General features: G+C 46.8%; 1 protein-coding gene across 2 annotated transcripts in view; it reads right to left on the reverse strand.

The window, feature by feature from the left end:
- Window positions 1-13,386, reverse strand: part of ABCC4 (ATP binding cassette subfamily C member 4 (PEL blood group)) — a 1,668,368-nt gene that overhangs the window by 487,958 nt on the left and 1,167,024 nt on the right. For both annotated transcript variants that reach the window (XM_086934802.1, XM_086934803.1), the window contains exon 21: window positions 6,675-6,825. In XM_086934802.1, the coding sequence (XP_086790928.1) occupies window positions 6,675-6,825 (151 nt within the window). The remainder of the gene's footprint in view (window positions 1-6,674; window positions 6,826-13,386) is intronic.

Raw genomic sequence — 13,386 nt, forward strand, 5'->3', positions numbered from 1 at the left:
GATTTTTCTTTAGAAGCTGGTTGAAGATCGATGGGCTCTCTGTATACCCCTGAGGAATACGACACCATGTTAGGACGCGACCTTCCAGCTTAAATGCGAAAAGAAAATGGCTTTCTTCGTCCAGAGGGATCGAGAAGAAAGCCTGACAAAGATCAATTACAGTGAACCATTCTGCTTGGAACGGTATCTGAAACAGTATCACTGATGGATTCGGTACCACTGGGCAACACGAAACGACTATGTTATTAATCTTTCTGAGGTCCTGCACTATCCGGAATTTCCCATTTGGTTTCTGCAAACCCATAATCGGGGAGTTACATGGACTACCCACGATTTCTTTCAGTATTCCCTGCTTAATCATGGACTCAATCACGGGTTTTATGCCTGCAATCGTTTCTGGAGTCAATTTATATTGAGGTGTTCTTGGAAACTCAGCATGTGGTTTCACTACAATTTTCACTGGGTCCACCCCTTTCACCAACCCAATCTCTTCCCCAGTGAAATCCCACACTTCTGGAGCAACTGTCTCTCTCAGATCCCAGGGGAGCTCGTCTACTGTCAGAGTGGGATACAATTCCACACATATTCTGGAATTGGCGACTTTAAAGTCAGCATCATCGTCATTAGTCAATACCTCCACTCCCTGTGGTGTGCAGTATATGGTACAATTCAACTTGCACAAAAGGTCTCTTCCTAGCAGACATACAGGACTAGAATCGCAAACCACAAACTGATGTTCATCACTGTACTTCCCTATTTTCACCTGCACGGGTTCAGTCAGAGGACTGGTCATTCTCCTGTTAGCGACCCCCACCACTTGTATGGTCTCTCCAGACATGGGCAGGCCTGGAACTGCGGCTGATCTGATCGTGGATCGGGTGGCTCCTGTGTCCACTAGAAATGTCGTGGGGAACCCTGCCACTTCGGCCTCAACATAGGGTCCCCTCTGGTCTACCTCCAGAGCTGCCCCAAGGGTGCAGTCATCCCTTTCCACTCTCTGTCCAGTTAGTGGGTCCACATAATAGCATTCCTCTCCTCCGACAAACAGGGGCATCTGTCTATATGTCTTACCCATAGTCCCTACTCTGGGTGCCTGCGGGAACTGGGCTCGGGGAGGAGGCCCCCCCCCTTTGAGCACCTTTCCCTGGTATTGCGTTACCCCTCTTGTAGGCGCACTCTGGGTCTCTTCCTCTTCTACCTCTTGGTCTCCTATCTCAACATTATAGGGACACTCGCGTTTCCAATGCCCCACCTCGTTACACTGGTGGCACCTAGTTGTTTTCTTTAAGGCAGCTATATCTATCCTGGGTCTAAAGGTGGAGTTCTCCTCATTGCCCTTGTTCTGGCTGTACTGTTTCTTTCCTCCAGTACCTGTTCCTGGTTGCTGTTGCTGCTGTCCCCCCTTCCCTGCTGCCTGCATCTGTACCACCATCAGTTTCTCCTTTAGTTTCTTAGCCTTGGAGTCTATCTCATCACAGCAGTACCTGGCATACCTCAGTATTTCGTCTAGGGGTTTATTTTGCCAACAAATCAAGTGTTGCTGTATCATTAAACTAATATCCGGTCTCAGGCCCAAGACGAACTTGGACACAAATTGCCCTATGTCCTTCGGATCCATGACATCCAGACCGCTATACTGTTTAAACGCCTTCAGCAATCTCTCATAGTATTCGTGAACTGTCTCTTTGGGTTCCTGTCTTGTTCGGTCAATTTTTACCCAATCTATGTCTTGCATTGGCACTTTATCTTTCAGCCAAGTCATTACTCTCTCGAACTTTGCCATCACACTCTCGGACGGCCCATTAGTCTTAGCATCTCTCTCGGGCTCTATGGTGGGCCACTCAGCGCTAACCTTGCATGCGGTCCACAAATCCCCTGGCACTACTATGTCAAACAGCGTGTTCAAATCTATCCATAGGACCTTTGAGATTTTTACGAATCTCTCAACTTGCTTATACCACTCCACTGGGTTTTCCCGCAGTTTGGGGAAAGAGGTGGTAAAAGCAGCTAAATCCCCCCTACTCCAAGGGACGTGGACATAGGTCCCATTTGCGACTTCCCTCAAAGGGTATGTCTCCACTCCCTGCTGTCCTCCTGGTATCATCCCAAGTGTGCTTCTCCTGACGGTCCCTCTCTTGGACCACCTCTCTTCCCACTTATCTAGGGCCCTCCCTGTCCTTATTCCAGTGATCAGTTCCCTTATGTGTGTTTTCAATCCGATGGTTCTCCTCTCATCTAGATCTCGGTCTGAGTAATGTAGCCTGTGGTTGCCCTGTAATGCTTTGGTTCTTGACAGGTCCACCATATATTTGCCTGCTAGTTCTACCAATTTCTCATGGATTGCCCTCGCCTTTCGAGTTACGTCCTTTGCCATGAACAGAATTTCATCCTGCTCATACATGTCCATTCTTTCTAAGGGCAGGGTACCGTCTACCATGTCATCCAGATCCGACTTTAAGCTGGAGACATCGAGTCTTTTGGCTTTTATTTCTGCTCGCAATAACTCCTTCGAGGGAGGTTCACAGGTTTCTCTCCCATCCCAACTCCGGGCCCTACGTTTGGGTTCGGGAGAGTTGGGGAGTGCTCTCTCTTGTTCCCATCTCTCCAGATCCCATGCTCGGCCATCCGATCTTGGAAGGTGATGGAACACGGGCCTGTTACCCCCTATCTTACTTTGTCCATTCTCTCCTCTCTTTTCACAGTAGGCCTCTCTGCTATTCTCCCTTCGGTCTCCATTCCCTCTTGGCCTCGTATCACTCAGTATCTGATACGATCCTTCCTGGTTTCCCATATTCCCTGGGCTGCGCTCATGTCCTTCATCACAGGGACTATGGTGCGGCCTCTCGCAACTCCCACTCTGTTCTCTGTTGCCTGGCACGCAGTGGATACACTTAAAGCTGTCTCTGTACTCCCGAGCCCTTCTGTCTTCATCACTACGTATTGGGCGAGACACCCCCCCGTTCTCTGGGCCCCCGTTTTCCAGGTCTGATCTACCTCCACTCCGGGCTCAATGGGTGCCTCTCCTACTGTCCTTCTCCCTCTCGTCCCACTCCGGACTGCTCTCTTCAGCCCCGCAGTGAGTCCGGGCTCTGCTGTCCTGCCTTTCCCTTTCAACTTCCGCAGTCATGATGTTCTTGTGAGCCTCTACTGCCTCATCCCACTTCTTCATGTACTCATTTAACTCCTGAAAGGATTTCCGTCCTGATCCCCTCATATCCTCTGGCCATCTAATGTCCCCCAGATCCCCTGCGGTGTGTACTGGGGTGCTCCACTCTCTTGGTATCGGCAACTGGCTTGGGGAGTTGATCGTATCATTCCTCCTTGCCATCTCTGCTCTTTCTCTGTCCCTCCGTACCCGTTCTTCCCCTCTAGCCCTGTCTGGGTCATATATCGATACTATAGGACCTATGGTAACAGGTACCTGTAGTGCATCGGGTAATGCGTAGGATGTGGCACACTCCGTCTCTGGCGGCTTCTGCACCACAAACCTCCCGACTACCTGTTGCACCTGGCTAGGCTGGGACGATTCTTTCTTTGCAGCGGGATCCCAATCGGGACTGGGAAGCGGCCCATGCTCTCCTGCATTGCCCCCCCCTTTCTCTCTATTCTCGACATCTCCCCCTGCTCTGTTATACGGAGGTGGCCTGTCTGTCAATAATCTGTTTATCAGGCTGTCCTCTGTCTCGCTCTCGTCATCCTCTTCTAGGGGGCTTTTGTTCCCGGGCATCTCTAACACTGGATATAATTTATTTACTTCCATGTTATGCACCCTCCATCTTTTAGCATCCGCATCCCACTTGGCATCCTGTACTGCCCTTACCGAACGTTTCACTCTTTCTTGCCGTCTGTTCATGTTCTTTTCATGCGCTGCCCTAATCCATGCATTAAGGGCTTCAAACTGAGTTGGTCTAGGCAAGGGTCTCGTAGAGGTCATAATTGCTTTTAATCTGTGTAGCACCTCTAATCTGAACGTCCCGTACTTCGGGAACGTGAGTTCCTCATTTCCGTCTGTAATCTTACTCCACTCTGAGATCCATAGAATCGTGTGCAGCCCAACATTTGACCCCATATAACGAGCCGGTGTACCCTCCGGCGGGGCTTCTTCCCCTTCATACGATCCCCTGCGCTCTCTTTTAAACAGCGCTCTTAACCATTTAAAACACTTAATAATTATGCGCAAAATTTCCAGCTTGAATACTCTGTTTACTTCCTGATGACAATCCACCAATCCTAGCGCGGCTTTGCTAGCTGGCCTATCGCAGCGCGGTCTTTCACCGGCCGGCCAATCCCAGCGCGGCACTTTCTGACGTCACTAGTCTCCGCTTCGCAGCAGCACCCCTCCTTTCTCAGCTCTCCTCGCGGTCATGCATGCGTCCCATTCATACCCTGAAAAATGACTACTTCCGACCAAGCGGTCACTTCCCTCGACTGTACGTCCACAGTCTATCTGTAATTGTCAACCCAACTGACGAGATGTCTATCGTCTCTCTGATAGGTTCTTTACACACACACAGTAATTTCCGACCAGCGTCCGTTACTCACGCACTCACTCTTACGTTCCCCCTATCTCGGTCTTCCGGGTGATCAATGGTACCTCATGACCCCCTTCACACTAGTTAACAATTACTCTGGGTGTCCGATACACCCGAACCACTTAAGCTCTCCTTGAGCTTAAGATTTCCACCGGTTGCGCGCGCTCACAACCTGTTCCGCAGTCTCTCTACAGGCATTCAACTTCGCCAGACATTACAACATAGATACAATACAAAAACACCGCAATCTAGCACGCATGACCCTTTATACTCACTCTCGACCGATACTGCTGCTTTTTCTGTCTCACGTCATCCGGTCCTTCTTCGGCGGGCGGTTCTTCCGATCATCGATCTCTAGGGGCCTTGGGGTAATCTAACCTGGCCTAGATCACCTTCCTCAAGAAGGCAACCATCCTCTGCTACCAACTGGAAGGGCGAGATTTTGATCGATATCTTATCACTATTGATCTAAAACCCCGATCTGGTCGACTGAACCTTTATTGCCTGTCATTGAGGGAAGAAAGTGCATCTCTTACCAAGTTAGTTCACCCAATAAAGGACTCCGCTTCAAAGGATCACAAACAACTTCTAGCTTTCGAAGATTTATTATAAAGTCAAGATAAGTTGCAGGTACAAGCATCTCAAAATGAGATTCACAAGATACACGGGCCCAACTACATACATGTGCTCTCTGAAAGCCCTCAGACGAGCAACGGAAACTACAAGCACCAGTTCTAAAAATAATAGTGCTATTAGCATAGACACATATTGAGATCTCTCAGTCATTTACAGCCGGAGGGAAAATACAGGTTAGGCTGTCCCTACCCTGATCTAGATGGTATCCCTACTTAACCAGGTCCCTACCTAACAAAAGGTGTCAGCAGTGAATGACCCCCAAGGGAAGTCACCCACTCTCAGTCTCCTGGTGAAAACCTATAGTTCTCCAATCATGACCCCTCTCTGCCTACCCATCCGCTCTCTTAAGGGTCCTCAGGCTTCTGCTCTAACTCCACCCAGGGGTGCTGTCCCTAATACAAAAATACAACAACATTTAGGACGCCCCTCGTGAGACGCCCCTCACGTGGTGTAGCTTCTGGCTTTTTCCATGATGAGGCCTTGTGGTTAGAGTCGACCTTGCTTCTCAGACTCTTCTCCGGCCCGCTGATACCCCTTAAACATTCCGGAACCCTCCTCCCTGTCTGGTCCGTTTCTTGAACAAACTTCTATTCATATTATCTATAATTGAATACCCCCTTTTCTTTTCCAGACAGACATTTGCAGCCAAATCCCAATTCTCATGGTCTTCCAACCGCGTTGCAACATTCCCCGGCCCAGACTAATATGTGTAAATCAACGTTAAAGCCTTCCAGCCCTACAACATTTTTATAGTATTCAACTTCTTCTTTAATTATTAGCATGTTAATACTCTTATTCTATTTATTCGGTAAACACATCTATAAATCATGGCCTACTCATTATTACTAAACATTAGTGCAATCCATGTTGTGAAATTGAACCACCTTCCCTCTCCCTCCTAGCTCTGGCCCTGAGGCCTACCACGTTCAGCGTTTCCGTATGCCATCTTACATTTTAGCAGCTACACAACATGGATTCAGGAATAATCACGTCTAATTAAACCATATTGTTTCACACATTTCTGTATTAGTTCCACTTCTACTTAAATCTCTATATTAACGACACATCAGCACTCATGGCATTTCTCTTCATGACTTGTGCTTACTACGTGTAAGTGTGATGCACTTCTACATTTTAGGTCAGTTTGCGCTCTCTCAGTTACCTTCACAATGTTTTGGTTGTTGATATTTTGACAATATTTTTGTAGGACGAAATGCTTGTGCTCTATATTCTCACATACAACCAGTTTGAGTAATGTCCTTTTATTTGATATCTCTGGGGGGAGATGAAGCAACAAATCATGAAACTTTCTCTACTTCTTTTATTTTGGTAAAATGACTCAACTCTCAATGGCTCTGTAGATGATACATCAATACAGTTATATACATGGAGGATGTCTTTCGAAGAGGATTACAGCTGAAATACAATATTTGACCCACAGTTCTGAAATATACTAAATGTTATGTTCATTAGCACACATTTACACACACACACACATGTACCTACTGGTTGATTCCAGCCGTTTGATATCCCGAGATGTTTCCAAGAAGTATCGCCTCAGAAAGTAGAAAACGATTGCTAAAGGGACCATGGGAATGAGTATCCACGGAATTATCGCTGCTGTCACTGCTATAATGCCAATAATCTGCAGCACAGTCTGCAAAGGAAAACAAAATGTTATAAATACTCAAATGTTCACTATATTGTGACATCTAGCCACTGAGCACTGCATCGAGACTACAGTTGTGTTGGAACATGTTTGCTCTGTTACAAGTAAAAAACGTGACAATAATACAATGCGTAGCACAACAATTCAAGCAATACAATGTGGACGTACCCCAATGCACAGCATGTTGGCGTTGTGCATTGAAATATATTTACATTGATGTCTATCCCGAGGTACACGCATGTGGCTTTGAATATGAAATACCTATCTAACACAGATTGTCATGACCATGGCAGCTTGTGTTATCTTATTCATTTTACTGCATCTTATTATCGGCTAAGGTGAGTTGCTACAAGAGGAAAGCTCTTTAAAGTCTCACAGAAGGCCTTTGAACCTGATGCTACAATGGCTGCTTCCAGTTTGTTTGTTTGTTTGTATATGAAGCTATGTGCCTTCCACCTTCATGAGAGACCATGTTGCAGGCAGTGGCACTTACAAACGGCAGGTTTTAATCATTAATGCTGCACATAGAAACAATGGGTTGTCTGATTTAACCCATTGCATGCTGCTGTCGGCCGTTGGCTGACGGCAGCACTACCCTGCTACTGCTGCAGTCGGCCAATGGCCGACGCGGCCCCGCCCACCTTTTTGAACGCCCGCACTGTGCCCAAATAACGGCCGCAGTTAAGACGTTAATTCTCTATCACAAGAAGAGGGGGCCAGGAGCACATGTAGGTCCAGCACACGTGCTCCAGGGTAAATCCTATCAGCTAAGGGTATGCAGTACCTGCGAAAGGAAGGAGGGACGGTCTCAGGTCAGAGAAGAAGGAACCGGAGGTGGGGGGGAATCCTTTAGGAACTAGGGCACTCACACACCCATGTGGATGTCATGCTTCATCATAGGGCTTGCTCCTCGTCGGGCCGGCTCTGCAAAGACCGACAAGCAGGCTCTTTCCCAGATATATTTTGTCCCAATGCGGTGTGTGAAGTGCAAGTATAGGGCCCAAGGTGTAGATTGGTGAATTGTGGTGTATGCCCATGAAAGGAGTGATTCAAATTAGACTAAGCAATTCTCTGAATTGAATTTTGATTGGTGAGTATGCTTGTCTAGTTAAAAAAGGTGACAGCTCCCAGTTGAGACAAAGGTCTCTGGTCTTTAAAATACTAGTCTGCATTTCATAAAATAGTGCCAAAAAGACTTGACGGATACAGCCTCCCAAGTACACATCTTCCAGCTTCGTGGAAGACCCTGGAAAAAACAGTAATTTTTTACCAGTAGACGTTTTCCTCATTCCTGTCAAGATAACTATTGAATTTGATTTCAATTTTCTCCAAATTTTGGAAATACTTCCAAATCCACTAATGGAAAAATAATTTGAAATGGAGATCTCATATTGGCCATTGTGGGCTTGTGGCTGATGTTGTAGTGATTTATTCCGACTCTGGCTTTGGTTGATGCCCATAGGGAAAACTTTTAAAGCTCTCTTCCAGAGCCTACCACTAGATCGCTGAGGAATGCACATTATGTGAATCTAGAAGGGATTCACACTGTGAAACACAGCTGCAGTGGGAAAATTAGTTACATAAGCAGAGGCTAAACACCTAGGTGCACCTAAACATTTTACTGGGGCAACAGAAAATAAGGGATTTAGAAATGTGTATAATCCAAAGGAACTATTTAATCAAAGCTTGGTTATTTTATTGCCTGGGCGTATGTTTATGAAAGAACACGTAAAAGCAATCAGCATGCTCAAAGCTGCTAATGAGACCCATATTTGTCTCTCAATAGCAGCCTTCAGCGTGCTGGCAATTGGTTAACAAAATGCACTGCTTACATTTTTTATATACACACATTTTGGGTGTGGCTGGCAGAGGAGCAAGACAGTGCAATGCTTTTGAGCTCTAGACCACCCTGAGACAAGGTTTGCACTACCACTTCCATACTGAGTGGATGTTTGTCTAAATGCAGCATGGTCCTAATACTGGAAGCAGGTGGAAGTCTGTTCTTTGTGGTTAGTACTGGTGCAGCAGGAGCAGCAGGTGCAGACAGGATTTGAGTTGCTTGAGAGTGACTACCAGATAACTGGACAGTGCTTGAGGGCACTGTTGATCACATAAGTAACTCGCCACTTCAGAGAAGAGATTAGTTGTATAGAAGGAAGACAGCCACATTACAGTCCGGTGGAAGGGAGAGGCAGTCATAGAGATTGCCAGTGAAACAGAAGAATGAATGTGGTACCCACACGAGGAAGTAATGTTGACTGCTTTTCTCAATGTAGCACTTTTATGCTTACTTGTATGCAAAGGTGAAGTTTGTTTTAGGAGGCAGTGAAAGACAAATTCCACTAAAAAGACTCTGGTGCTACAGTATTCCACAAAATTATTCAATAAGTTCTGCAATCCCTTTGGGGTCTGGGAGAGTAGCATGGGTTTGTCTGCAAATAATAAGGCGGGTATGGGAAGTCCCCCAGTTTTGGGCTGTGATGGACGTCGTTTAGTAAGTGATCCACCAAGTCATTAATATATAGGGAGAACAGGGTGGGGGCAAAAACACATCTCTGTCATACCCCATGCTCTATGGGTATACGATTGGTAAACTCCCCCTTTCCTCCACCTTACTTGGGCAAAGGTCTTGTCATGCAGTCTGATTAAGATATCTAGTAGGGATGGTTCAATACCCATAATGGACAGTGCCGACCACAGTAGGCATCTCGGGAAAACGTTCCTGGCTGTGATGAACAGATCTATCAACGGCTCTCTCCACTGCTGAAAGGGTCCTTAAACGACTTCCGGATGAAAAAACCATGCTTGATCCACTCAGCATCTTCTGCTGAATTTGTCCACCCTGACTTTCAGAGAGCCCGCCAGGTGTTGAACTACCAGGGTAATGCCCAGTCATTCCAGCCATGTCCAGAGGCATAGAGCCTCTTGACAAAGAGTCTACAACTCCTCTCCACCCTTTTTGTTGCAGTACCACATGGTGGTGGTATTGTCCTTGAACACCTGCACCAGCCTTCATCTGATCAAAAGAAGAAAGGCTTTCAATGTCATGAGGATCGCCTGAAGTTCCAACAGGTTGATGTGGAGTTCAGCCTCCTCCACAGATCAGAGTCCTCTGATCTCCACCTCTCCCAGTTGGCCGCCTCATCCCAGAAGTGATGGACCTGTCACCATAGTCAACTCTGGTTGGGTAAGAGAGAGGGGTCTGGCACTTAACCAATTGCGGTTTGTCAGCCACCAGTACAAATCTTTCAGAAATCCCTCCAAGATCTGGACCATGTGAAGAGCCTCCCCTGATGCTGTACCCACTGGGACAGGTCGCAGTCCCGAGTCCACCTATGCCAACGTGCATAAACGACAAGCAGGATGTAGGAGGCCATGAGGCCCGACAACCTCAGGGTCAGTCTCACTGAAATCCAGGATAGAGGCTGAAACAGCGCTATCATAGCCTGAATATACTGTACTCACTGCTTGGGAGGATAGACCTGAAAATGCACTGTGCCCAGAACACCTCAGATGAAAGGGACCGTCTGAGAGGGAGTCAGGTGTGACTTCAAAATGTTGATTCTGAACAGCAGCAAGAGTAGAAGGTTTTCTGTAGTCTGGAGATGAGAGACGACTGTCTGGGGAGAGCCTGCTATCAACAGCCGATCATCGAGGTAGGAGAAGACTGGAACCCCTAACCTCCACAGTTAAGCTGCAACCACCACCATCACTTTTGTGAACACCTGAGGGGCCCTGAAAAAACCAAAGGGGAGGATAGCAACTGAAAGTGCTCTTGGCACATCGTAAACTGCAGGTAACATCTGTGGGCAGGCAGGACAGGGATGTGGAAATATGCATCCTGCAAGTTCAACATTACCATCCAGTCTCTCAGGTCCATGGAAGACAGGATTTGGGAGAGGGTAAGCATCTTGAATTTCTCCTTTTTCAGGAAGAGATTCAAAAGGTGCAGGTCTACATTAGAGCGAAAGCCTCCAGTCTTCTTGGGCACCCGACTGTAGTTGGAATAGCAACTGCAACCTACTTCTGAGGCCGCCACCTTCTCCATGGCTCCCTTGACCAGGAGAGCCAGCACTTCCTGACAGAGCAAGGAGAGGTGGTCCTCCATCAGCCAGTCATAAGTGGGTGGCATAGGTGGAGGGGTAGTCACTAAAGGGAGGGGGCTTTGGTTGATTTCCAAAACACAACTGTTCGATGTTACTGACCGCCACTGGTGTGGGAGGTGGTGCATCCTGCCTCCCACTGGATGCCCATGATGGTTGGAGGACACACCATAGGGTTTGGAGGCTGCGACTGCTGGGGAGGTGATGGACTGACTCAAAATTTGGCTAACTGTCCCATTTGGACTATGGGACATTAATACTCAGCCACAAAAATGCTGGGAAGCCTGCTTGAGCTGGTGACTAGGATGGTTTGGAGGCGGTTGGAGACCTCTTCAGAGGCCACGAAAGGGGCAGAATGCAGACTGGGGGTGACGAGTGGCAGTAGACAAGCCCATGGACCTGGCTGTAACTCTGCTATCCTTAAAGCACTCCAACGCTAAGAAAGCCTTCACTCCGAAAAGACAAGAGCCATCAAAGGAAATGCCCATAACCGAGGCTTGGACATCCCCTGAAAAAACTGTTGTTCTCAGCCAGGCGTTGCACCACAAGACCACCAACAATGAAGCCGCTCTACCCAGTGAGTTGGTTGTGCCAAATCCACATCATATGTTGTACTTTGCTGCATCTCTCCCATCAGCAATAGCTTGGGAAAGAATGGCTCGGTCCTCCTCCGAGACAATGAGCAGCACTTCTGAAACTGAATCTCAGATGGTATGGGAGCATTGGCCCAAAAGGCATGTGGTGTTCGTCGCTAGCTGTGGAAGGCTGATGGAAGAGAACATTCACTTGCCAAAGGTATCCAGTATCTTGGGATTATCTATCCAGCAGAGAGATAGGGAACATGCTAGGGTTGATCCTAGAAGTGGAGGCATGAATCACCAAGATCTCTGGCTCCGTTGTGAGGTATTGGGTAAGGAAACTGGGGGTACATCAATGCCTATATTTAAACATACTTCAATTCTTTGAGCTTGGAGTACCTAAGATCACCAAAGGAATCTAGAAATGAACTTCAAGCAGAGGTTGACATCACTACAGCCACATTCATCCCTGGATCGATACGGCTTCCATTAAACTTCTGACCTCTAAACACCTACTTTTTCAGAAATCACAGCAATGCCTCACAGCCAGTCCTCATTTTCCTGTCCTTGAATCCACAGAATATCCTGAATCTTCATCCAAAGAAGTTTTTCGGTCGTCCCTAGGCAGGGCATGCATTTTCTCTCTCTCTCGACTTGCTGTATTCACTCTGTGATCTTGCAGCCCGCCTCCAGCTTTTAATTTGCTTTTGTCAGTGTCCTTTAAAAAACGTTGCTTCTAAGTGAATAATGGTTCCTGCTTCTCCAAACTTTTCTCAATTGTTAACTACCATGGCCAGAGGGCTTGTCCTCTTCCACTGTGCCTTTGTATTTTGTGTCTTTGAGGAAAAAAATTAACATTCAGACTGAGCACTTTCCACTAATCGCAGCACCCGATTCATGGCCACCACACTTCAATGCAATTGTGCATTTCCCTCAAGTGTTTGTTGTGTTTTGTTTATGTTTTATCAGTGCGGCACAAGCTGCACTGACGGCACGCTTCATTTCATTGCACCACTGCGCCTGCTTTGGGAGGATGCACACCTTTCTTTTGCTTTAATCTTGTTTAGTTTCTAGTGTAGCACTCCATAAGGGGGCATCCTTTTTCAGAACATCTACTTCAGCACTGCGCTTGCCCCCCACTCACTTGCACGATTATTGATATTGTGCAAAATCTGCCTGAGGGCATAGGAGTTCTCTACATGAGTACTGTATTATGTTATACAAGGTCTGTTTAATTGACTTACTTATTTTACGTTGTTGATTGTCCACCCTACCCTGGTGAAAAGAAAAACAGCTGACTCCATGAGAGGAGCCTTAGTCTGTCTTCATTGTCTCTAAATCCAACTCGATGATGTCTGTTTCGTTTGCCAAGCTGAGGTGGTATTCTATTGAGATGTGTTTGCAACTAGAATTCCCCTTAAACAGGTAAAACAATGCAGAGCCTTTATTGCTCCCCTTTCTATGCCTTGACGTGCAACATATATAACTCTCATTTCCTTGATGTGGTGATACCTTTATCTGTATCTAGGCTTGTTTTTGCACCTATGTGGGAAGTATGGGTTCTTTGCCCTGTTTTTTGTGATTTCAAGACTAATTACCTAGGTTTATTTTCCCATTTTAGTAGGGACCGAAAGTTATCTAGTTCTTTTCATTCTATGGCCCTTGTGAGGACTGCATCTATATGCCGCTTGCACTGAATAATGTGCTGCATAGCTACACACTTATAAGGGCCAAAGGTAAGACCTATTGGCTATGCCAATGCTTGTCAAACAAGACTTTGGGCTACAGGACTAACTACACCGTTCACAAACATAGCATGGTCAATTTCTGAATATCAATGTAATACAGTGGTGCCCTGATGAAGATGC

This window comes from Lissotriton vulgaris, chromosome 8, assembly GCF_964263255.1.
Source record: "Lissotriton vulgaris chromosome 8, aLisVul1.2, whole genome shotgun sequence".
Taxonomy (NCBI): domain Eukaryota; kingdom Metazoa; phylum Chordata; class Amphibia; order Caudata; family Salamandridae; genus Lissotriton; species Lissotriton vulgaris.